This window comes from Anopheles marshallii, chromosome 3, assembly GCF_943734725.1.
Source record: "Anopheles marshallii chromosome 3, idAnoMarsDA_429_01, whole genome shotgun sequence".
Taxonomy (NCBI): Eukaryota; Metazoa; Arthropoda; class Insecta; order Diptera; family Culicidae; genus Anopheles; species Anopheles marshallii.
In genome coordinates this window covers 11,657,119-11,682,465 of record NC_071327.1, presented here as the reverse complement: position 1 = coordinate 11,682,465, position 25,347 = coordinate 11,657,119, and the positions used below count along the sequence as shown (strand labels likewise).

The 25,347-nt window shown below is 46.8% G+C and overlaps 4 protein-coding genes across 4 annotated transcripts; 2 read left to right on the top strand and 2 right to left on the bottom strand.

Annotated features, from left to right (window-relative positions):
* The first annotated feature begins 1,292 nt into the window (after window positions 1–1,292).
* On the top strand, window positions 1,293–16,550 carry LOC128711932 (inositol-trisphosphate 3-kinase A). Its single transcript, XM_053806823.1, has 4 exons — window positions 1,293–1,424; window positions 5,819–5,914; window positions 14,202–14,302; window positions 15,722–16,550. Exons 1-4 carry the CDS (start codon window positions 1,293–1,295, stop codon window positions 16,548–16,550), a joined length of 1,158 nt encoding a protein of 385 aa, XP_053662798.1.
* Window positions 16,551–18,369: 1,819 nt separating this feature from the next.
* On the bottom strand, window positions 18,370–19,474 carry LOC128711986 (alpha-ketoglutarate-dependent dioxygenase alkB homolog 4). The gene is made up of 3 exons (XM_053806879.1): window positions 19,373–19,474; window positions 18,652–19,286; window positions 18,370–18,580 (listed from the first exon to the last, which is right to left on the bottom strand). The coding sequence occupies exons 1-3, from the start codon at window positions 19,472–19,474 to the stop codon at window positions 18,370–18,372; spliced, it is 948 nt and encodes a 315-aa protein (XP_053662854.1).
* A 688-nt stretch (window positions 19,475–20,162) lies between these two features.
* Window positions 20,163–22,658, bottom strand: LOC128715156 (recombination repair protein 1). The gene is made up of 5 exons (XM_053810037.1): window positions 22,004–22,658; window positions 21,790–21,930; window positions 21,557–21,640; window positions 21,163–21,228; window positions 20,163–21,097 (listed from the first exon to the last, which is right to left on the bottom strand). The coding sequence occupies exons 1-5, from the start codon at window positions 22,656–22,658 to the stop codon at window positions 20,163–20,165; spliced, it is 1,881 nt and encodes a 626-aa protein (XP_053666012.1).
* Window positions 22,659–23,870: 1,212 nt separating this feature from the next.
* On the top strand, window positions 23,871–25,007 carry LOC128715158 (transmembrane protein 53-B). The gene is made up of 4 exons (XM_053810039.1): window positions 23,871–24,100; window positions 24,173–24,533; window positions 24,604–24,747; window positions 24,831–25,007. The coding sequence occupies exons 1-4, from the start codon at window positions 23,871–23,873 to the stop codon at window positions 25,005–25,007; spliced, it is 912 nt and encodes a 303-aa protein (XP_053666014.1).
* The last annotated feature ends 340 nt before the right edge of the window (window positions 25,008–25,347 follow it).

The following is a 25,347-nucleotide window of genomic DNA, read 5'->3' as shown; positions in this document are numbered from 1 at the left end:
TCGCAGCATTTAAAAATCCAATCCCACAACCAGCAGTGGAGTTGGTAGTAAGTAGGGAGTTTTTAAACAAGTGAAGTTAACACACACACACACACACAAGAAACATAGTGTCGCGTGCTTCAGCAGAGCAACAGAAGCAACAGTGAAAGTGTCCGCGACCAGCGTTCCACAGCGCGTTGGTAACAGTGAGTGAGAGTGAAAAGTAAAACAGAGAAAAAAAATACGTGAATGCACCCACCTATTGTGCCAGGGTTTTAACCACACAAATCTGCCCAAACACCAGCTGCAAGCTAGTACCATCGGCCCAACACCGTGCGCCCTTGTACAAAGCAAAAAAAAAGGGAGTGTGTTTGCCGTACCGACGATAGTTGCGTTAGCAAATGAAAGGAAAATAGTGCGCTCCACTCGCATTCCCCGGTAGTCCAAAAGGGGGGCCACCCGGAAAGGGCATGTACAACCAAATAGTGTTGATTACACAATCAATATTAATTAAGCAAATGAATGCTGCAGCGTGGAAGTCGGTGGACTCATCGTTACTAGCAGATGATCAGCTCTAGGATAACCGCTGGTGTTACAATCAGCGGGAGAGTGTGATCCCGCCGGGTGCTTTTGTTGTGGTGGCAAAATATTTACCCTCGCACAATACGGGTACGGTGCGCAGAAGGAACCCGGTTCCGTTTGGCCAAAACCTCCTCGGGGTGGAACAAAAGGTGTGCAAAACAAAAATATAAATCTTCACCACCATATCTCCATCCACTCGCCTCGCCCGGCAGCAGCTTTGAAGTTTGCTCTGGCGCTATCAAGCGATCCCTACGGTAAAAAAAAGGGTTTAGCTATTTTACACCGAGTTCCCCGTTTGCTTACAACAGCGAGTGCAGCACCCCGGCATCTCCAACCGCCCCCAGAGTGAAAGAAGCGTAACTAAGAGGATTGAATATCGAGGACGTCCCACGTAACAAATTGTAAACGGTCAGAAGGGAACCTGTTTCGCTACGCGGCTCGTCTAAGGCACAGGTCTAACGAGAACACGGTCAACTGCCGCCCATTTGCACATTCCATAACTTCGTGCAAACAAAAACAACTCCATTTCGGGGCGCGTGCCTGCAAACACCCAAGGGGGGTAGTAACACATTAACGCGCTAGTTGGAACGGCTTTTGCGAGAGGTGGAGAGGGTTCAACATCATCACATCGAGTCAGCGAGTTGAAAGTCTTCCCGGGCGCAAGAGGCAATACTCCCCGTCATTACCGTCGTTGCGTTCACATTTGTTGCGACAAAGTGTGACAGCACGGTATGACTTCTTCCATATTTCTCACCATGGCAGGATGGACTAGTGACAAGTTTCGTCTTTCCTGTATCGACAACAATGGCCTCAAGCGCACGCTGCTCAAAATGCTAATACTAGACAATGGCACCAAGAACTCGGTAAGTACCTTGGAAGTCCCTCGCGTAGTACATTTCCCTCAGTTTTCGCGCATATGCCACCAAATTATAGCACCAAACTAAATGGCGCTTGGGTAATAACGTCAAATGCCGGTGCACTAAAACACCTTGAAAGTCTATCGGTTCTAGCTCAAAGTGTCCATAAAACAGTGAAGGCAATCCTTTCACGTGATGATGCGCACCGTTGACTTTTTATCTATCCCCCTTTCGAAGACACTCACAACGAGCTGTGCGTGCGTGTGTATGTGATAAGGAAGTCATAAAAAAATCTTCAATGAAAAGGTATTTTGGGGCTTTCTCGGGCGTGTCCAATTTATGCACACCAATAACAACAAGCAAATAAAACACTTCATTTCCTAGTGTCTATCCTGCATTTTCTTTTAGTGCGATCATGATCGGGCGTCATCGACGATCACCTGTGCGGGTTGGGTTTTATGAGCTTGTTCACGTACGGCGAATTCCAAGCAGAGCAGAATTGTGCTCAGTTCCAGTTTGCACCATCCTTGGACTTTCCCACTTGATCACTGAAGGAGATGATCACCTTTTAGATCCTCCCATTTCCCACTCCCAAAGAACTTGGTCCAATCTTCCAAGGTCTCCAGCGAGGAGTGTTATATGACGTAAAGAGCTGGCTTAAGTTGCTGTCCACCATTATTATGTATCTTGGTAATCGGATGCGCCGATCCGATGGGCTCGTCTCTTCTCAACCGAGGCCGAAAAATGTTGACCCACCAGCATCTTGTACGCGGCTGGAACATACCTGTAGTGGAGGATAGAGACTTGTCAATGACACTTTTCACGGTCAGCTTGGAACTATACCATTTTGACGTCGGTTTACGTCAGCAGTGTCAGCAGCACCATCGTCATGTTCAGGGTTTTATGAAGAATATGCAAATGTTCTGCCACTTCTGCCTTCGGCATCGGCCAGGAAGGGAGTCCGGTTCGTAGCCATGCTGAAGTTGCTGAATTGATGAGGTATCATTACGTTTAGCCACCATCATGCTAAATCTGAAACAATACACCTCCAGCTGGTGTAATGTTCACGTGCCTACGCTGACTTGCTCCAAATTCCAACCATACGTCATGGTGGACGGTAATTAAGGTTATTGTACCTTTTTTTTAAAGAGTTTCTCTCTGCGTACCAACTTCTGAAACGCAATTGCTGCTTCGTGAACCTGTCTGGATGTACATCCCATTCACAGCTTCACGCTAAAATAGTAACTGCAAACAGTACTGGGCCTGCACAATGCTAACATTGCGGGCTGCTAACGAGGCGCGGAGTAAAATTAGCGTCTGATGACGATGGTTATGACGGCGTCGCTATTCCGTTCAATCATTACGGATGGCGGCTATAACTCGTTACAGAACAGAGTGTGCCGATTCTGATACGCATCTCTGGCCGCCGCTCCGGTCACCGGTATCGACCGATGTGTATCCCGGATAAAGCTCCATTAGCGATTGGCTCCATGGGGGACAAGGTGGACTCGGCATGTCCACTCCACCAATAGACAAAGCATTTTCGTAGGCTGCTAAACCGTCTGTACACAGCTTATTGACGGATCCGATTAGGATGCGGACCGGATTCCAATAGCACACACGGTGCCTACCGGCTGCTGCGCAAACCGATCGTGTCCGATACCGTCCATCAAATGAACCGGTTACATCCGGTTCTGCGGTATCGGGTAAGGTGACGTTAGCACTATGTCATTGATCTGGACAATGTAGTGGAACGGCTTCTTTCACTTGCCCGATTTTACCGTACAGCTGGGGCAAAGAGCAGTAGTTCTGTGTCCGAATAAAAAAAAAACTACAACTTAAAGGCGCAAGCGTCGAGCGCCCGGTTAGATTGACGTCAGCCACACGTGCAAGAGTGCCTCACATGTGATTGAATGCGCCGGGGTCTGAGGTCATGCCTACACCGTTCGCGGTATAATTTTCTTCTTTATGTTTCCCTTCATCATGGTGGAAATTGATGTCCCCGACCGGGGACGGGCGTGCTGCGAGAGGCTTTCGGTTGCAATACAGATGAATGCCAGTCTGGTGCCATTCAGGCGAAACCATCTCGTGTGCATCGGTCGTAACAATAATAAGCACGCCTGGATGGTTGTTGTCCGCACGCGCGTACCAAGTACAAGCCAAACAATCAACGATCAACTGCTGTTGCAGAGTTGTTATGAAAACTAACAACTCTCATCACAAAACATGGCCCTCCGGTTTGTTTGGGTTTTGGGAGCAGGAAATGGCATTAACAGTGCTAATTAGTGTGATCATGACGGTAACCCTGAATATCTCGAAACTTCATTAATGAAACCTGAAAGTAAGGTAGTTTAACATTACTCAGGGCCATAAGATTCATATCAGCAGTATGACTCTTGCGTTCGAGAAGATGTTCAGAAGGAATTGGCCCAGCCTGTTTGGAAGAACAATGCAGGAGCTACTATAATGACGAGCTCCAAGAGCTGTACGACGAACTCACAGTCGTACAGCGGATTAGACTCGTCAGGCTCCGGTGGGCTGGTCACGTCATGAGAATGATACCGGACGATCCACCCGGTAATGTTCTTTTAGGTCGTCCACAATGGACAGAGGAGGCGTGGTGGGCCCAAATTGAGATGGAGTGATGACGTTGATGCTTCCGCCAGAATGATCGCAATTATGGATTGGCTGACGACATCACTCGACCGTGAGCGGTTTAGAAGTCTCCTGCAACAGCCCAAGACCGTGAGTTATGACTCTTTGGTACTTCCTCTGCAAAGTAGACTTGTTCGAAAGAAACATATACATATTTTCCATCCACGAAGGGTTCTATTTTTCTAATTAAAATCTGGATGTATTCTAATCGTTGGCGCCATTGCGTATTCCGGTGCCCCTGAGCCACCATTACTAATTCTCTCTCTCGGCATCATGCGGTTCAACAAAGTAATCCACCGGGAAACTGTCTGACTATATATTCATCCGACAGCCAAAGAACCAGAATGATCATCACCTTCAGGGCCTAATTATCGACCACCTGACACTGTTGGTTTTGCCAGCGGCGAGTCCCGCGTTTGTTAATTACCATACCGCACCAACACCGCCATTCGTATCAATATTCTTCGCTAACGCATTTGAATACGGCGTATGTCCTTGAGCGCTTAGTTTGAGAGCAAACCAGCAAAGTGCTGGTGCTGAGGGATAGTGTCTGGATAGGAAACATCAGACCCAATGGCGCGAACGGAAACGAACAGCGGAGTTACGATGATGACGATGATGACTCAGGCCGATCTGTTGTATCGGAATTGGTGAAACAGTGAAGCTGTTTCATTCCACCGTCCCTGTACCACTTGGCGATCAGGTCGAACTACCAATCGATCACGACCACACTCAGTTGTTATTTGCTCCCTTCGGGTTTACATTACTCAATCGCATTCGGTACCGCATTTACATCATGTTTTGCGGTTTTGTCGCGCTAAATCGTCCGTTGCCGATCGGAGATGATCGACGATTAGTTTTCTGTTATGCCGGAGGTCGCCATGAGTGGGTGAGATCGTCACCGATCCGTGGTTGGAGGCTGCGGTTTTTTCTCTCTGTCTATCAATTCACTTTCATTGGTCGATGATCATGCGGGGGTGGTGGGTGGATCGACCTGAGATCAATCAAATCATCACGAACATCGCGTTGATGTGACATAATTTCATCTTCATTTCACTCACACCTTTCTCATTGATCGATTTTGTTTTAAGTCGATCTTGCGTAAAATACTGACACATGTTCTGTTCATCGGACACCGAATTTAACACACACCTACAAATGTATTCAACATGCGTGATAACGCAGGTGGTGTGTTCCAGCACCGCACAATCAAGGAACGCACACCATCAGAAATGGCTCAAATCAATCTGTTCGTTCTTTGTGTTAAATGCTTCACACTTTGCCCAGGTAAAACAGGGTTAGAAATTGGTGAAGCTCCATCAAAACAAGCCGCTGTCATTATTGGAGCACCAAAGAAACGGACGCCACGCCGTAAGGCAACGCGTAGTTGGCACCAAAGTTTCGTTTTCGTACGCGAGGCCGATTATTAGATCGATAGTGAATAGTGCCTAATGGGAGGAAGTTTTCTTCACTTATAAATAGTTTTTGTTCCAAACACGTAGTTGCCAACGCCTTTCGGAATCGCATGCACCTTTGCACCGTTTCCCGAGTGTGTGTGTGTGTGTCTGTACGTGGTTCCCCGCAGTAATATTATGGTACGAGATTGTGGTACAGATTCAGATATGAAAGCGCTCAATCGGTCCGTTTTGTTGAAACAGTTGTCTGTCCGTCCGACCCTGGCTGTGTGCTGAATGGTAACACTAATATGTCTTTACCTTCCCTTCCCACCCCCAATCTCGTTACAGAATATCGAAGCAGAACGTACCGCGACGGAGTATCTGGTCGACCAGGGAGTGCCAACGGCCAATGCCAACAAATCGCTGCTCAGCTTTCTTGCAATCGTAAGTGTTGATCACCTAACCGCGCACCGAAATGATTCACATTTGTTTGATGTTGTTGCACCTGTCACCCAAAGTCGGAACATTGAAACAGTTCCAGTTCCGTAGCGTCTCTTCCCCCTTTGGTGGCCTTGTAAGGCGCGTAGTAGATAAAGGGCTTCGCGAGGCAAAGGAGACAACCTACACATACACACACGACCGACGATCCGTGACAGGGATCATGTTCGTCTCCCGACATTCAACTCGACCGTGTGACTGACTGACTGACTGAAGCTGTGGCCGACAGCCAATGGTGCTTTGGAATGAGGGCCACGGAAACCATTAAAATTCATGCGCTACACCACCACGCCGCTTCTGCTGTCGATGCTGACATTTTGCAATTTATTGTTTCGTGCTTCGCGCGTAACGCTTCCAAGGCACCGGCGAGTGCGCGGTGCCACAACATCCTGGCCCTTGGACGCGACAACTCGATGCGAAGGAAACGCAAAACTGCGAACTGCAAACGCAAGCAAATGGCTGCACTTTACGTGCGTCCAGCGCTGGTTGCGATCTAGCGTAGCACCGCACGGAAACGTTTGACGAAATTGCATGGCCTCCTCGTTCAGTGTCGTTTTACCACATGCCTATTGCTTCATGTCCACCACCCACCCCCGGTCGCGCTGATGACTGATGTGGCCATCGTAGTCTTCCCAAGAATGTTTACCACGCTCGAACTACTCAGAACCGTCTGGTTGCGTGCGCAGATCGATCGTTCAATGGAAACCATTGTTCTAGAACACACTGCCCAAAATTGGGCCATTTAGGCCTTCCCAAGGAGAGATCATCTTGTGCGCCCACTGTCATTTTGCCGTTTTAAGCAATCGTGCACCGCACATGATTACGGCAGCCGTAAAAACGTGTTTCCGTGTTTGGTCAATGCTGCCGAAATGGTCATCAGCAAGATCGCTTCATCCGATAGAAACCTTTGATCGTGGTCACTCCGCTCCGTGCAGTTCGGTCCAGGGAGGATCTGACGTCTGTTCGGGGGCCGTATTATAATTCATCTTCGCACTACCAGCGGTGTATGGCCACGCGGTTGCGACAATGATCGTGTGCGTGCGCTCGATTCACGCAACGGCGACAGAAGTGGCAAAGCAACGCCACCGCCATATCGTGGGCCGTTAACGGTTGCGGTGCTGTGTGATGCATCCGTAATGTGTTTATATACCGGAATGTCAACACATCGTTGTCGGGGTCACCGTCACCGATGCGAAAGACGCAACTGAAGACATTGGACTTTAATTATTCACCCGTTACCTATACCTTCTCCTTCCATTTACCCACGCCGCCCATCCCAAGTCCGGTGCAGATAGGAGGTTGGGGAGGATGCTTTTACTACATTGCCGCCTATTAAAGATTTGCCTTTTTCTTCACCATATGGAATCGCTCGTACGGCAAGTTCGTTAGCATTGGTACCGATGACGATGGGAGAGTTCATTGCTGCCTGTGTACCCTTCCACGTCCGACGGCACGGCAACGCCTCATCCGGTATGCTCCCGGCACTGACGTCAAGGAGAAGGTTCATTACGCGGGTGCGATCGTACACTGTACGCTTGCGGCACAAGGCAAACTAAACAGTTGTGCAAAAACGGGGGAAGCATGGTGGATTAGTGGCCGTGGAGAAATTACCGATTGCAGTCAACTGATCGCTTATTTATCTCTGAAACTTCAAACGCCCGCCGAACTTTCGCTGCTTCCCCCCGGATCCGGATGCTTCGAAAATGAGTATGCACCATACCGGATGGGAGTTTCTTTCCCCCCCCCCACACACACACAACACCGTCAGGCACGCACGACGGTTGCCATTTCAATGGAGCGCGAGGAAAAAAGTGAAATGAATCCCCAAGAAGTGACAAAAAAGCACGTCTCCTCTGGTGCCGCGAGGTGTAAAGCGACTACGAACCTAGTGCGTCATCAGACGAACGTCCGCATTCCCGGGCTGCGGTGATCGTCCAAGCGTCTGGCATTGTACGTTCGTGGCAGCAAACGCGGTTGTCCCACTTTCGTGGCCGTTGGAAAAGTAACAACTTTTACCTGAATGCAGTGAATGACTCTGCTAGTGGATGGCACCGGGCACCGGTTCGTCTGTCACGTTTACTGCTTGCCGATGAAACCGATACAAAACACATGCTACAGTCGAGCAAGATCTTGTTTCGCATTGGCAGCATTTGGAGGATCATGTAAAAGTACACGAAGTTGAGGCAAGGTCAGCTGTAGATCTCGTGTTAAAGACCCTAACAGAACATTTTGTGATTAGTTCCACGAGATCTTACGAGCAATCATTATCCTGCACATGTATTGAATGCTCAGGTGTGAAGATCATCCCCCCGAACGGTAGACTTCCGCATACCTCCCCGATCATCCCGACCGCCCTGTTAACCTCCAGCCAGATCCTACGGGTACCATTTAGAAGATGATGATTATAATTTAAGTCACCACACTTGCAAAAAAACGCATTACAACCCGTGCCGTGCTGTACCGGAACGTGACCAAGAAGCGCAAACCAGGGCCACACGTCATGTCTCGGGTGTCTCGGGTCACGTAATTGCTCTTTCACTTTGCCACCTTCCCACCGGAAAAGGACCCACCGCGTGGCCGCACGGTTCGGCCGTAAGCGCACGCGATTAATAGCAGCCGCGCGGGGCGGGGGCAGGGTCGCCAACAACGACCAATTGACACCGCGGAGCCGGGAGCCCACCGAGACGCGAAAACCCTTTTTCGCCCGCATTAATCCCTGGCTGTAATTTATCTGAATTACCCTCAATTAGCATACGGTGCATTGTTTCGCCTGCCCGGGTAAAGGGGCGTGCGGTCTGTGACACTTATGAGCGGATGGCGACGTGCGCGCGTACACACGCCCAGCCCCAGCAGTGTGTGCGGAAAGACGCCTGCCCTTAACACCGCGGGCTTTTGCGCACGCGAATAGCGGCAGTCGGATCAGTCGTTTTGCGCACGGTTATGATTTAATTAATAGAAATACTGACGTGGTTTGCGGTGCAATCGTTACCCGGACTCGTGTGGTGATTGGTCTAATGTCCGCTGGTTATTGGAGAATTGAGCGTCCACAGCGTGTCCGGTGCATGTGCACACCGGACCACCCAGAAGAGCCTCCGGTACGAACATCGGCGAACATGAGCTGTTGTTTGGATCGATTCACTTGAACCTCAAATTAACGACCATTTTTATATGGAGTTGAACCATCGGACATTGGACGATTTGGTTCCTATTTGTCGGTATACAAACTTCCTGCATGTTGAGGCCTTTTCAACAGAACAAACCCCACAAAAACTATCCGAATGGTTCTCCACATCGTTTGCTTGAAAAGCTTAAACTTATTAATGGTCGCTCACCAGTACGTCTACCGAGTGACTTCCGTTCTCACCACGAATGACCGTGATCTTGACGATGTGAGCACAAACACCGCAAGCGCTCTACAGATTCTTCAAATTTAAGAGATCCCCAGGAAAAAAACCGCTTTAAGATCTTTATTTTGCTTGCGCATGCTAGAAAAACACATCGCGACAAACACAACCTCCCCAAAAGGGTAAGCAAATAGAACGAAACAAAAACGAGTCAACGCGATCGACACAGGTTTGACCGCCTGTTTCAACAGTAAGGAAACGTCGTCACGCATGATAAGATCACCGGTAGCCGTTGGCAACGCCGTGCATCCGAAAAACGGCGCCACCACTTGGCCGATCTGTCTCACAGTCGCTAAGGTCGATCAACTGCGTGAAGTTGGCTCGTGTTCGGTTCGCCGTTTGGGTCGAGACCCCCATCAAATATGCCTATGCGCGGTTGTACGAGAGCGATAGGTGCTCCGGTTTTACGTGTGGAGTACTAAAACGAATCACAACAAACAGATCATCAAGACTGTCGGTCCACGGGCTTACCCTTTTGCACGCTTGAGCTACGCATCCATGGCGGGGTTTACTCGCTACACATTATGAACCATTGTTATCGCCCTGCGAAGCAGCCGGTGGTGGCATCTAACAATAGGGCATTAATTAAAAATAGCTCGCAGGCGTAACTATCTCACCCTTCGGGTTGTGCGCTTACGGATAACCATCCGCAGACGTCATCCGTGATTGACGTGAAATGTACAGTGCGTAGCGTGCGTAAAACTGCATAATGCTCCCCCCCAACCCGTGCACGATCGGAATCAGTTGTGTTGGAAGTGTTGTGCTTAATGAATCTTTTGAGAGAAGTCATTCATATGGTTCTTTAGTGAGGAAACATTCAAATCAGAAATCGATTCTCAAAAGACAGTTTGTTCATAGGCAGCTCATAGGTAGAGGTCATAAATCTGGCATGATTCATGAATGTTTGAAGTAGAGATTCAAATTCTAAATGAATGAATCAAAATAATATAATCAAACATTCGTTCAGAAATACCCAACACACTATCATGGCCAGGAACTTCTTCGAAACTTTCGCTAAAGGATGGCGTTGTGAGCGCCATCAATGTTTGACCTGCGGTAATCACGTCCAACCACTCATAACGAGAGCGAATGTTTTGATTTAATTAAGCATTAATGTGAGTTTAAATCGGTTCGAAACAACACAGCGAGCAGCGCGATGCGCCCCCTGACCCAAGTCGCCTCGCGCCTCGATCGCATCGTCTGATAGCAAGGTTAGCACTCGTGCGGGTGGATTAGCTAGATTAGCTGTAGCCGGCCGCTAGGCACTGTTTGGATACAATGCAGCAACATCAGCAAAGCAGGAAAACACTCCGCGGCTTGATTCCGCACCGGTCCCCCTGGTGAGTGACGTCAATTGTTCGGTGGAATCAGTGTTATCAGGGAACGACTTTCAAATGCGACCAGTAGTGAGCCCACATCTAATTGCTGCCATGCCTCCGGTCGAGTAGCGGCAGTCGAACGGGCCTCCTGGCTTTTCAATTTTGGGTGTCTCTTATCAAACCCGCGAGTCCCCGGGTGGATTTCGATTGGAGCAGTATGTGTGTGGCCAGGCAACAACAAACAACAAGTTGCTAATGCATTCGTTTTGCAGTGAATACGTCTATGTGGATTGGTTTTTAATGTCCATTTGAACGTACGCAAATCACTTTGCCCAAATTGAGCTAGAATGTGCCCGTGCTGGTCGTTTGTTTCCAAGTGCCAGCTAGGCGTGTAGGTTTTTGATGATTAACCAGGAGGGGCGTAGTAGAATCATCACGAAATTAGGTATTAAAATATGTACTGGAACACAGCACGCCTTGGAAGACAACTGAGCTGATTTTTCTGTGGATTGCTTTGATTAGGTTAACAATCTAGCAAATTATTCAATCATAGTAACTGTCAATTTTAGACTCATAATGCGCAACCCCACAACATTCCCCACCAAACAAGCAATTCTTATTTGTTCCGGGAGAATGTAACAACTCCAAGCACTTAATGTGACATCCTCGTCCACACTCATCCACAGCTCGTTTCTTTCCTGGAGCTGATTCATTACTTGTGCACCCAAACAATACATCAACGACAAACAAAAAAACTTGCCAACAAGCGTTGAAGTCATCACCCTGATCCATTTGTGTAGGGAGCTTCCATTTCGCGTCTACCGCAAGCTTACGTTCCCACCCTTGCGTGGCTTTGGTGAGCAATTAGTGTAGGTGATTTATATTCCCCACCGGTAGAACGAGATGCGGGATGAGTAACAACACACCATCGCTCATCACCTGAACAAGACATCCGTGTATACCGCGGGGAAGGTGGATTGATAAATCACCTCCATTAGAACGCTTACACGCTAACAGCGCCGATCTTACCCATTTTTTTTTTTTCGCTCCAGAACCTAATGATCATGCTTACTTATGGCAGCACATTATGGCAAAAACAAACTCTGCCGGATCTGCACGGGATGTCGAAGAGAGTAGCGGTAGCGAAGTGGAACTCTGCAGCAGTAGCTTCGATATGTAACCAACGCGAGAGTTCAGACATTCCTCTGTAGTGGGACTTTATTATCTCACCTATTTGATTCATATGCATACCAATCACCGGTATATCTAAGTTCCAAGGTCTACCGAAGGAGGCCCTTTTACCGATCGAGTTATCCTTCGTATGCGAACCACAACTCCCATATTCTAGCCCAACCTTCCTTCTAACCTTCTCCCTGATTTTGTTGTCAAGCCTTTTAGTGGTTTGCTACAAATGGAAAGGGATAAAGATGGCAGAAGTTCGGTGGCGTGCGAGCATGTGAGCTGTTTTATAAAACGGTGGGGAACAAGGGAAACAAAACAACAAAAAAAAGAACAACGTCGAATACGACATTTTATGTACCAACCGATAGGTCCGCGTCCGTTTGACGTCAATCGCGGACCGGCTCGGCACCGGTCGTGAATTTGGCAGAGTGAGACAGAAGAGATACACACCGGACTTACGAACACCGGTTCGGTGGAGTCAAGAAAAACGTTACACGCACACGGTATATTAAATGGCAGGAGACCCCCCGGACAACACCGCGAGCTCACTGAAAGCCACCTGAAAGGTTAGTGTCAAGATAGTGTCAAGCGTTGTGGTGGAGTTGTAGAGCAAGGGGGTGTAGGTGGTGTGTAAGTACACGTTTACATTGCACCCGTCAGATGGTCCTACCGGCAAACTACCTAAATGCACAGTGGCTGCAGTAGAAAAACGGGACAGGAAGGCTCGTCATCGATCGATACGAAAGGGAAGTCGCAAGATTGGTTCGTGTTTGGCTGGAAGATCTGCTGGGCTGATTCTAAGCGGAAGTAGAACATGTCACTGAACCCCGTATCAGTGGTAAATTCGCTAGCTCGATTGGCCGAAACCCATGCGAAGGTTTCCGCAGTACGGGACGGAAAACGGCCGAGATACAGCAAGCTCTCGCCCCAATGACGTCAATGATGTAGCGGTACGGCGAGCCTGCCCCGTCCGTAGATAATCGGTGATCGGCCGAGAATTGGAATGCGCTACAGTTTCGTGCGCTTGTTATTTCCACCACAACTCAAAACCGTGGTGGCAGAAGGGTAAATTATTCATGGTGTGCGGATAGTTAGTTTTCAGCGCTGCAAAAGCAACCGACCTCAACAGAACCCTGTACAAAGTGGTCGTACACTTTCTTCGGCAAAGGCCACGCACTGCGCTTGTTGCGTTGCCCGTGCACGCGATCCGATGCTTTGCCAACGGTCGCGATTAACTGTAGGTTGGGCACAGAGATTATGAACCATACCGACCATACGGTGGTCTGAACTACAAACACTTCCATCTTCCGTACCGCCCGGTAGTGGACCATCGTACCGGTTCGTTTGTTTATAATGCGGGCCCCCTCACCATAAACGGTGTATCGGTCGTTACGAGTGTTTAATTGAATCCACCTGCGATTATCTACCGGCAGTCGATACGTTTGGGCCGGAAAAAAAAATATGGCCACCGAATGGTTGGACGAAAATAAGTTTCGTTACGCACCATTACGCTGATGCGTTCCATATGGATGTGAGATCGTACTTTGATGTAATATTTTGTGTTTGTGTCTAGCTATAGAGAAAACATTCCAAACCTGAAGATTCCAAGCATGCAGATGAATCATCAATGGTAAAATTGATGATGGTAAATTTAAGATTCCTTGAAGTTTAGAAATTCTTCCTGCATCTTTTGTCCTTGAACCGAACAAACATTGTACTACAGGGAATGAGCCTTTACGCCAGCCATTGAACGAGCTTGTGTTCCAGTGTGTACCGCTATCCAAACTCCTCCATTTCAACTCACAGTTGACGGTGGTTCTAGCGCCACGATCACCGTGTACACGTGCTTACGACGATCTTCAAGAATGCCCCCTTTACCGGATATCAGCAAGGCCATCTTTCGGTGATCGTGATGGACCATAGTTTTACGAGTGAGAATTCCACCCCGACCCAACAGCAAACAAACGCACCGACACATAGCCTCAAGACTCTGCCGCTCCAAATATGCGCCTTCGTCTACGGAATATCTGGACGCTATCGCACCTTTGCGCAAAGATAGATAGGAGGTGGTTTACGGCGGCAGTAGGGCGGCCATATCTAATCTAACGTTCATCACCGAGGGACTTGGACGAGACTTGGAGGAGACACCCAACGCATAATGCCCATTTCATTTCGACTTCATCTTGTGTTAGCTCCACAATACCACCTGTTTGTTGGTGCTCAAGGGGAATTCTAATTAGAATTCTGGCTCAACTTCATGGTGATGAAAACGTTGTTTTTTTTATTCTTTCACAACCATCTCAACAGTGCTCTTTTGTATCTTTCCAGAACGCGCTCGAGCTCAGTGCACCCGCCAGTCCCGTCCTGTTGGAATGTAACGCCCCGACAGTACCTCCCGGATGGCTACAACTTTCCGGCCATCCCAAAAGGTAAGGAATCAACCGAATTAACTCGGACCGCGACCGGCGATTGCTGATGGACATGTTGTTGGATATAACGCTGATCCGATGGAACCCTTGATGCGATGGGCGTTTGATTGATTGATTGTGAAATGCTATATTTAATCCATCGTTCCTTCGCCGGATTGGCAGAACCGTTCTGTCCCCGTTTGTGCAGGCCTGGACGTTTGTTGTGAGATTGCGCAAATGCAAACAGCTGATAAGTCGTTCGGCGCATTGCTGCTTCTTTGCAAACCGGGCCGTTTGAGACATAACTTCTTCGGTGATAAAGTAGTAGTACGAGGCCCCTAGGCCGTGACGTGCTGGGCGCCGTCTAGTCGGAACTCAGCTCGCACATCACTCAGCGAGACAAGGTCAGCTAGAAGCAAAACTAACCCGTGTGGACACACTCGGCCGCTCGTGTCAAGGAATGGGCCGAACATTTCGCCAAGGAAGCCACCCAGTTTGGACTCGTACCGTAACACACGAAACACACGTCCACACGTACGTCATCTGTGGTCCCCCCTCGCGCATTATTTTGTGAAGGTATTCTCACAGCGCCTTTTCATAGGCACCAGAGCAAAGCGTGCAGTTTACATGGCATGAGCCAGAGGCAATGGCAAACAACGCAAAAGTGTGACAAAAATGCTAACTTATACGTATACGTAACGTATCCTCCACAGGCCAATCCGATTCGGTTGCGACCGATGACGTCAAGGCGTGATGGCGAGTTGACTGGCATTTCGCAACCAGACGTTATGCCGGTGCGTCGTCGTGGTGTGAAACCGTGGGCACATTTAGCGTTTCCCTTGCCAGATGAGTGCTGTAGCGGAACGGTGGATGAATGTTTCCCATTTAGTTTCCAATTTCGCTGCCGAACCGAGGGATAGAATAGCAAGCCCAGTGGAGTGGAGTCATTCGTTGGCAAACAGTTTGCATGATCGCTAATGATTAAAACGCCTGGAAGGTAGATAGAATGGAATTGAAAAGAGATCTCCAACCATTTTGGATCATGGAATCTTTTTTAACTTTTGGTAGTTTAAATTTAGACGAGGAAGATATAAATAAGTTGAGATCCATTCATTAATGTCGCTAAGTTAGGGACTCCTTTCAATCAATCGCGACTAGAACTGGACCTCCAATCAATGTCAGCTGGATTGTGTCCGGCGTGACTAAAAATCGTCTCAAAGCAAACAATACGTTAGAACAATAGCTTAGAATGAATCACTGCACTAATTCTTGGAAATACGGACGTAACATTTTGATCGGTTCATAGGATGACTAATTCATCCCAAACCGCGACTGCATGAGTCACAGCAAATGTCAAGAGTCTTCTCGAAAATTTTTGAAAAACTTCCAAATGTACGAACAATCACTAATATTTACCCTCAAATGTTCCTCTCTTTCCAGCATTGCCCCTATGGCCAACGGTATCGTGCGAAAGCGCATTTCTGGCCCATCCGATACAGAGCTACTCGCCTACCGCCAGCTAATGGTGGACCCGCACGCCCTCAAGGTCGTCCCAAAGTTTCTCGGCGTGCACCAGGTCGGTGGTGAACATTTCATCGAGCTGCACAACATGCTGCACGGTTTCGTCGAACCGAACGTGATGGACATCAAGATGGGCTTCCGGACGTTCACGGAAAGCGAAGTGAGCAACACCGCACTGCGGGAGGATCTGTACAAAAAGATGATCGCCGTCGATCCGAACGCACCGACCGCAGAAGAACACGCACAACAGGCGATCACCAAGCTGCGGTACATGCTGTTCCGCGAGAACATGTCATCGACACAGGAGAAAGGTTTCCGCATCGAAGCGCTGAAGATGCGCGGCTGCTCGCCGGTCACCGATCTGAAGACGATCAAGAACGATCATCAGATACGGACCACGGTGGGGCACTTTGTGAACGGGCGGCGCAGTGTGGCGAAGGACATTCTGAAGCGCTTGCGTCAGATGCGTACGCTGATCGAAAAGTCGGAATTTTTCCAACACCACCAGGTGCTTGGGAGCAGCGTGTTCATCGTGTACGACGATCATCAGGTCGGTGTGTGGTTGATCGACTTTGCCAAATCGTTACCACTGCCAGCGGGCACGAAGATTACGCACAGACGCCGGTGGCAGATGGGTAACTGCGAGGAGGGCCTGCTGCATGGGTTCGATGAGCTGATCCGCACGATGGAAGCCGTACAGCAGAATGTTCACGCGTTGCGCAATCAATCGCGCGCGACAGACGTTTAGGGACAGTGGAAAGGAGAAACTCTACAGTGTCGAACGAATTTCATTCTCGAATAATTACGTAATCGTAATATGGCGAAGGCTGGTCCCTTCCACAGTGGCAGACGTGAAACTAGTCAATATGTTGTGTTAAACCGTTCGTTTGGAAGGATCTCGGAAGCAGCAGAGGCAGCAGGATAGTATCCCCCAAGCGAGATAGGAGTGTGAGCGACTTAATTACGGGACGATCATTAAAAAAAAAGACTGAACCTTCGTCGCAAAAGAGCTTAGATACAGTGTCAACGATCGCACAACGGCGGATGTCGTTGGGGTGAAGTAAGTTCCATCCGGTGTATCACTTCGGTCACGGCACGATCCCGTGCGGTGCCTGGTTACACCGTTTTGCGGTTGGCAGCGAGTATCGTGTTCTTTGAAGAATGTATCAATGTAATGTTCCATATTGGAAAACAAGTGAACTTATAGTGTTAAACGTGTTGAGGAAGCAAAGTGAGAAACCGAATGAAAAGTAAACAGAAAGGCTAATTGTAATATAGAGAGAGAGAGCGGAGGCAGCTGTAGGATACACTGGAAAGCACATTTTATCCACACCATTACAATTAATTACTACTACTTCTACCATTACTACTACTACTCCTATCGTGAAATCCTCCAGTAGAACTTAAACAGAATAATGTACCGTTTCACATAGTTGCGGCAACTTTATAAGCGTCTAGTTTCTAATGCTAAAGCAAGTAAAGCATGTGTTAATATAATGCGTACGTTTGTTTATTGTGTAATGTGTTACATGTTTAAATTAATAAAATATGAAATCGATTCTTAATGTATGGTTTTGTATATTGTTCACTGTATACTGCTCATTCATTTTACGTCGTGCATAGAAATTAATTTAAATAGTAAGAAAAGAAGTCATCAGCTTCTTTCAGCGTTAGCAGTAGCTCTCCAATTATGATGAACGATCACATTCGAAAAGGGAAAAAGAATCATCTCTTGGTATCGGAATTTTTGACGGATTTTACCTCTACCTGTGGAGATTTCAATGAATGGAAAAGAAAGGAGCGCAAACTACGTCAGCTGTGGCATACAATCAGCTTCCGCTGAATTAATGAATGAAATTAATGTCCATAGTATGAAAATAAAGCTAAACCACTGATTTGGTATAATCTATTTAAATTAATTGCTTTTGTGAGTTAGACCAACAGCATGACTGTTTCGAACGATTTTTTTTATATGAAACTTTTAACATATTTTCGTCAAGGCAAAGCACATCTACACTAATGGTAATTAATGCGAAAGGTTTTTTTTTTGGTTTGTTCGCAAAACAACAAATTCAGTCCAGGAGTGGCAGCGACCTCACTGAAGGCCGTTGGTTTGTTTATGAATAAAATAACACTTTACCAGAGTACGAAGCGATACACGAACGCTTATGACGTGTGAATGCAAATATGTTTGGCTCAAAGCTTTCACGCGTGTCTAAAGAGGGCTAAAGACGGGAACCATCCTATGGGTGTAGTCTAATGTTTATACCCAGAATTCCAAAAAAGCTTTTCCCAACTAGTTCCAGTACAGCAAACGAAGATTAGTAAAAACATAGTGCAAAATAAATATATAGACCGTCCACGTTCCTATACAGAAGTAAAGACCGACAAAATAAAAATTTACAATCACAATTTCTTTCGATCAACCTAACGTAAACCATTCTTTAAATACTCATTTTCCTGGGGAATTTCGTTTCGAATATAAATTACGAAAATCATCTATTGCATCTTACAGCCTTTTTTCAGCCGGTTAAACGGTGCAACATGCAAACTGTTGCTGCGATACATTAACTGTCCACTGTTACTGACCGGTGATCCCAAAATTGTTTCGCTCGTTCCAAAATATCTTTACTCTGACTGAACTCACTGCCACCTTGCAGATACATCGGTGTAAATTCTCGATACGCCAAACAAACACGACGCTCCGTTATGTCCTCACGTAGAACCGAGTGCTCCCACTGATAACGAGGCGATCCGTAAAGTACCAACAGCGAACGTCTAAGGAATGTCTAGAAATGTTAGCTTTAGGGCCAAGAAAGGTTAGTTTAAGACCTAAATTAACAATCTACCTCGGCATCGGTATCCGTACGATACGCTGTTCATGGCAACGCATCGTTTTCTCATCCATCAACTCTCCCAGCAAACGATCACGGTACTGTTCCAGAAAGTGTAGATTATACTTTAATTTATCGTCAACACATCGATACGGTGACATCGTTAGCACGGAATCGCTCAGCATATTAACCGTCACGATCCGTTCGCCCCAGATCCAGCAATCGTCTATGTGGGGATCGATCGAGGCACCTCGTTCAGGTGCATATTCCAAAGAACATTGTTCTATCGTTTGAAAGTTGGCCAGCAGGGGGATCATTTCAAAACGACGCTGAACAAATTCGGTCACTCTTGGAAAACCAGCAAACTGGGCCGGTCTTAGGCGCGTTTTTTTGAAGTTTGTTTTCGGCCCGAAGTTTTGCTTGCGTCGACCGCTCTGTGAAATGTCCCACGGCAACTCGTCTAGACCTTGCAACAAATCCACTTCATCTGCAGTGGACATAAAATCAAGATCAATGTACACACCCGGGTAATTTTCTCCCTGCACGCCACCGTGCTGTGGTGTGTCTGCATGCTCCGAAAGCACCTTTTTCCAATCCCAACCGGGATAAATTTTACTGCAACGCGGACAGAACACAAACGAATCGGAGTTCTAAAACAAAAAAAAGTTATAGATTTAGTTCCATTGTCGTTCAAAGTATGCATGCGCAAACAGTAGAACGTGAATTTCACCATTACCTGAAATGTGGTGTAGAAATCACTTCGCACGATGCCAAATTCGGCCTCACAGCTAAGGCACGTTCTACGCCCCTTGCAACCACATGGTCGGGGATAATCCATCGTTAATAAGTAGAAAAACGATTGCACCCGAAAATTACATCCAACTTGTACAAAAATCCTTAGTATTTTGATAATTTTAGCAAGTTTTTAACTCCCGCAGCTTTCAGTACTGCGGGTACTTTCACATTGTTTTTTGTTTACATTTCGATGCATTTGACAGATCTATGACAGGGTGACCCAAATGCGACATTATTTTCGAACAGATTCAAATTTTTAATTTAGTCGTTGAAAAAGGTTGTTTTTTTCCCCTTTTTACAGTTGAGATCATCAGGGCACATTGGCCAAAACGCAGATTGTTACCCGTGATCAGGCAGGTTTGCTTTACTCTATATATCAGTATAATAGTTCAGGAAGTTCTTTCAATAGGAAATTATACATTACATTACTATATAATCCTTCCATTAGATAAGATAAATGCATATTCTAAACAGAAAGTATTTATTATGTCGCACACACACCAAACAAATATCTTCACGAAAGTGCTGAAGTCCTGCAGTGATACTGATGGGTTAAAATAGATACTTTTTTTAAAAAGGATTACAGTTTCCAATGACAACGGTAGACCAACACGAGTCTACACGGAGCAATCGGCATTAACGTATAATCCGAAAGTGAAAAACAAAAAAAGGTAAGACACAGAAAAATACAATGTAAAACAGCAACTAAATACACCCAAAATGCGGATATCTTAAATGTTTAAAAACAACGTCACGGGACAGTGATCGCTACCGTATACCTGCGTCCGGAGAATGTTATCCGTTACCTTGTCCACCAGTCGCTCGGATGTGATGAAATAATCCAGTCTCCACCCTACATTTTTCGCTCTCGCTCCCCCCATATACGTCCAGAACGAGTACGCTCCTTTCCGGTCGGGGTAAAGCTTCCGGAACGTATCGACAAAACCAAGCGAAAGTAGATTGCTCATCCCGTCGCGTTCCTCCTGCGTGAAGCCAGCATTGTTACGATTGGTTTTGGGATTGGCCAGATCGATCTCCTCGTGCGCAACGTTCATATCGCCACACAGTATCACTGGCTTCTTAGCGTCCAGATCGCGCAAATACTGGTGAAACTTTTCATTCCACCGCAATCGTATCGGTAGGTTGACCAACTTTTTCCCCGCGTTCGGTACGTATACGCACACGAGGTAGAACTTCTCGTACTCGGCCGTTAGTAGCCGACCATCGGAATCCAGCTCCTCATCGCCCAACCCGTACACTACGTGGATGGGCATCTTTTTCGAATAGATCGCCACACCAGCGTATCCGCCAGGTTTGCACAACCAGTATGGATGGTAACCCTTGATGTGACGCGCTTCGTCTGGCAGTTGATCTTCGGTACATTTCGTTTCCTGCAAGCACAGTATATCCGGCTGCTCGTGCTCGATATACTCCAGCCCATCCTTGCCGACCCAAGCGCGCAAACCGGCCACGTTCCAGCTGGAGATTTTTAGCGTCCACGGTTTGGGCTCGTCAAGCGCAAAGTTGATGGTGCCGTAATCAGTGACACATTTGTTCATTTTCTGCGTAGCTACTTTTGCTTTCTTTTCTTTTGATGGTACCGCCACTTCCTCTGCATCGTCTACCAGTGCTTTAGTCCTTTTCCGTTGCGTTACGGTCGGAATGTCTAGGTAATATTAATAGACTGTTAACGGTCTGCTAATGGTTGTATCTCAACTAAATGCGGTTTACCTCCATTGGATGCTACGGCAGAAGCTTTTCTCTTAGTATTACTGGCACCATCAGCTTCTCCATTGGCTGCGTGAATAAGATTCGTACCACATTTTACAAGTATGTTTATGATCGAAACATAAAATCTATACGATTGGTATTGCAGGCGACTGTACACCAATGGACAATGAACTGAACAAACAAAACATACAACATGCAACTAAGTGTTTTAATGGGGTTAATTATTCAAGCGCATTAATGTTTTTTTTCTACATGTGTTCCTTTTTAGTTTGATTACAGAATAATAAGAAATGAGCTTCAAATTAAAGCTCATGTGTTAGACATGGATGGTAATATACAGCATATACGTTTGTTAGTATTCATGATAAGAAGCGTTGGACATTCAATCAATTACCCTCGCTCATAACGATCGTCTTACGAGTTCTGTTTCGCTTGGGCAGTTCTACGGTCTTTGCTGGTGATTCAGGTGCAGAAGCCACTAAGTAAATACAAAAGCAAATCATGTTTACTTAACCATACGGTGGAATATGATTGAACAAGTAGTGCATAATTTTACTAAAATTGACAGGTTCTATCGAAAATCTTGTGCATAATCTTAACCACTAAAGGATATATGATTGAACTCACCAGCTGGAGTAACATCAGCAGCAGCCACCTTCTTCTTGCCTCTTGCGTTTGGTTTTGGAGCCGCTGTTGCTGATTCGACAGCAGACAGAGATTTTGCGTCTTCCTCTTTCTTTTTGGCTGCAGTTTCAGAATCGTTTTTATCTTAACAAAAAAAACATTATTACAGTAATTACTAGTAACAATATTAATCACAATTGTTAACACAATTATTTACCTTTGCCTTTGCCTCGTCCCTTTGGTTTTGGTGGGTTGGCTGTGTCTTCCGAATTGTTTGCTAGCTTCGCAGCGCCGATTTTAGCTCTTCCTCTCTTAGCAGGCATTGGAGATTCAACTGTCTTTTTCGGTTCATTTGACTGTTTGGTATCATTAGCAAAAATTTTCTTGCCTTTTGTCTTTTGTTCTTTAACCGGTGTGGTGACTGGTTCCGATCGTTCCACTACCGTATCCTTCTTCGTCGATCGACCCTTCTTCACCGGTCTGTTCTTTTCCAATAGCCCATTGCTATCCTCTGATGGCATAGCCTTCGTTTTATGTTCTTCCGATACCACCACGTTGGGTTGATCCAGAGCCACATTCTTCCTTGTCGATCGACTCTTTTTAACCGGTTCTTCACTTTTTACGGGTTCATTTGTTTCCATCAACCCATTACTTTGCTCCGATGCGGTTACCTTTGACTTCTTTTCTACCGCCTTTCGTTGCGGCTTTGCCGTGGCCACAGCTTCGGAAACGTTAACCTTCCGTTTGCCACCCTTAGCCTTCAACGGTTCTATCACGGGCATTTGATCGGGTTCCTGCTCGATCGGAACCATCGTATTCGGTTCCTGCACAACCTTCGGTTGACGGCCACGTTTTTTCGGCTTATCCTCCATAGCTTTCTTGCTAGCAAACTTTGGCTATTTCTTGCTTCTCCACAATCGATTCACGATCAACACCGGATATCAAAACGAAAACTGGTTCCTTGTTTGGTCGTTATGGTACAGAGGAATATTCGTGGGCCAAGTACGTAGAAATGATTGTTACTTCGGCGGTTCTACTGTGTGTCGTCGGTTGGAATGTGTGTACAGTGCACTGCACCACACCTAGCGAATTCAGCTGGATAAAACACACTTCCAAAATCCTTCCTGAAAGCTATGCCTACGACGATTTGCCGTGCAGATGGCGGGTAGTCAAAGGCACGCAGTATTTGACTTTTCTAGCCGTATGACAGTTGGATGCGTGCGTTTATAACCGACCGAAGGATCCAAATTCAAACCGATGGTGGGGAAAACCGTACAAAATTAATCTATTCTTTCTACTGCGTTGAAGCCGTCGGTGGAACCAAATAATCTGCTTTTTTAATTTAAGTTTAGTACGCGAATCAAACGTGAAAAGAAGAAAACGATCACTGAATACTAAATATAAATGATATTATAAAGGGAATTCGAGTTACGCGAATTTCTCTGGCACGCATTATTCGCGTAATTTGGGAAAAAACGGTACCACCTTTATGTGATGAAATAAACACGTTTCTCCATTCTTGCTCCGGTGCTTTATCGTCAACAAAGCGCTTCCTCCTTCAATCCCAGCAATGCTGCCTTGCCGGCAAAGTTGCAAAACTGTGCGCATGCTTCGGAGAACGCTGGAGGAAAACGTGTCATGGAAACGGAGAAACATGCTGCTCGCACCACATGGAAAGCAGCGTACAAACTCGCCGTTTACCACTGTATGCGTTCGTTGAGGCAGGTGCCTGTGTGTTTGTACCCGTGTGGGAGTGAGCATGCAGTCAATTTTCCGATTTTCTTCCCTGGAAAAGTCAGCTGGCACACGGGTGTACGGTCAAGCTCCGGCGGAAATACACCCACAAAATGTGTTAATAGTCCATGTTCGGTGCGGTATTGGACGTGTCCGGGAGTGCTGAAGAAAGTTCCAATGGTGTTTGATACAGCGGCCAACGTTATCGCTTCAATTGGTTAAATTCTTCACGCAACGTACAAGGAAAAGCATCCAAAACGCTTTCGCTTCCAGCAACCCCAGCAGCTTAGCCACATTTACAGATTGAAGGTAGTGAGCGAAAAAAAAACACTAAGGCACTCCACACACCAATGTCGGCTATATACGGGACACGCATGGAATCGGACTATCCACTCGATGATACGCTGGAATACTTTATCAAATTCCCCTCACCCAACTTCCGGAGCGACACGCAAACGGCCGAAAGTGACTATGTGTTTGTGTGCAATGAAACGAATGTCCCCATCGTGTTGCTGCTTGGCTGGGCCGGATGTCAGGATAAATATCTCATGAAGTACTCCAAGATCTATGAAGACCGTGGGTAAGTGGACGACTGGTAGCGGTTCGGTGGCGAAGGAATGCTAACAATGTTGTTTACACTATCGATAAACAGACTCATCACCATCCGATACACGGCGCCGGTGGAAAACCTGTTCTGGAAGCGCGCCGGGATGCATCAGATTGGGGAGAAGATATTGAAACTCATCTACGACATGAACTTCGACAGCCATCCGCTCATATTTCACGTATTTTCCAACGGAGGTGCGTTCCTGTACCAGCACATTGCACTCGCATTAAGACGCTCCAAATCCCCGATCAATATCTGCGGCATGATCTTCGATTCTGCACCGGGAGATCGACGGATAGTTGGTCTTTATCGTGCCATTACGGCTATCTACGGGAAGGAGCGACGGTGCAACACACTGCTGTCCGCATTGATGGCCGTCGCAGCCATTTTACTTTGGACGTTTGAGGTAAGCGCATGGATTACATGGATACGTGAGGGAGGGTAGTGATTCGAATCTATTTCCTTTTCAATCACAGGACGCCTTCAATTATGTGCTTAACTTTATCAAACCCCGCGGCTACGAAGTACAAACCAATCCGTCGCACAATCTGAAGTACGAAAGCAACGCATGGCCACAGCTGTTCCTCTACTCAAGGGAGGATCTTTTGATACCCTACACTGTAAGGCTGGATTGATCGTGTTGGCTGCTTACGTCAATTCCGATCGTTATCAAAATAATGTTTTGCATGTGCTCCCATTACAGGACATTGAAAAGTTTGCCAACTACCGACGACGCTGCGGTGTGGACGTGCGTTCGGTTTGCTTTGAACGTTCGGAGCATGTAAAACACTACATCCGGCATCCGCAGCAATACATCTACACCGTGTGCAAGTTTATTAACGACTGTTTATCTCACTACTATGGCAAATTTCACAACTAAAACGTTCAACATCGAGCTTTCGAAACATCGGTCCATCGGTAGCGCGAAGTGAATTTCATTACGTTATACGATCCGTTTAGTTGAATGTCGCAAATAGCACAACAATTCGTTAGTACTAGCGCAAAGTATGGACAGGAACGCACATTTACAATTAAAAACCAAGCCGCCCTTCCCGAAATGAGACACTTACAACAGGCAAGCCTTTCCTCGAGCGTAAAACTTTAGCGAATTCCCGCGGATGGGCGGGAATAGTGAGTTTAGCAAGTTAATTATTTTATTCACAATATGCATAGCAATTGTTTTTTGTGATTCACCTAGAAACTAGTAAGCATCTTTAAAA

Coding starts and splice junctions, on each gene's coding strand:
- LOC128711932 (XM_053806823.1), top strand. CDS start 1,293: ATGACTTCTTCCATATTTCTCACCATGGCAGGATGGACTAGTGACAAG. Junction 5,915..14,201: donor TGCTCAGCTTTCTTGCAATC/GTAAGTGTTGAT, acceptor GTATCTTTCCAG/AACGCGCTCGAGCTCAGTGC. Junction 14,303..15,721: donor CTTTCCGGCCATCCCAAAAG/GTAAGGAATCAA, acceptor CTCTCTTTCCAG/CATTGCCCCTATGGCCAACG.
- LOC128711986 (XM_053806879.1), bottom strand. CDS start 19,474: ATGGATTATCCCCGACCATGTGGTTGCAAGGGGCGTAGAACGTGCCTT. Junction 19,287..19,372: donor ATTTCTACACCACATTTCAG/GTAATGGTGAAA, acceptor TTTTTGTTTTAG/AACTCCGATTCGTTTGTGTT. Junction 18,581..18,651: donor GTACGGATACCGATGCCGAG/GTAGATTGTTAA, acceptor GACATTCCTTAG/ACGTTCGCTGTTGGTACTTT.
- LOC128715156 (XM_053810037.1), bottom strand. CDS start 22,658: ATGGAGGATAAGCCGAAAAAACGTGGCCGTCAACCGAAGGTTGTGCAG. Junction 21,229..21,556: donor GACGATCGTTATGAGCGAGG/GTAATTGATTGA, acceptor TTATTCACGCAG/CCAATGGAGAAGCTGATGGT. Junction 21,098..21,162: donor TGCCGTAGCATCCAATGGAG/GTAAACCGCATT, acceptor AATATTACCTAG/ACATTCCGACCGTAACGCAA.
- LOC128715158 (XM_053810039.1), top strand. CDS start 23,871: ATGTCGGCTATATACGGGACACGCATGGAATCGGACTATCCACTCGAT. Junction 24,101..24,172: donor AAGATCTATGAAGACCGTGG/GTAAGTGGACGA, acceptor ATCGATAAACAG/ACTCATCACCATCCGATACA. Junction 24,534..24,603: donor TTTTACTTTGGACGTTTGAG/GTAAGCGCATGG, acceptor TTTCAATCACAG/GACGCCTTCAATTATGTGCT.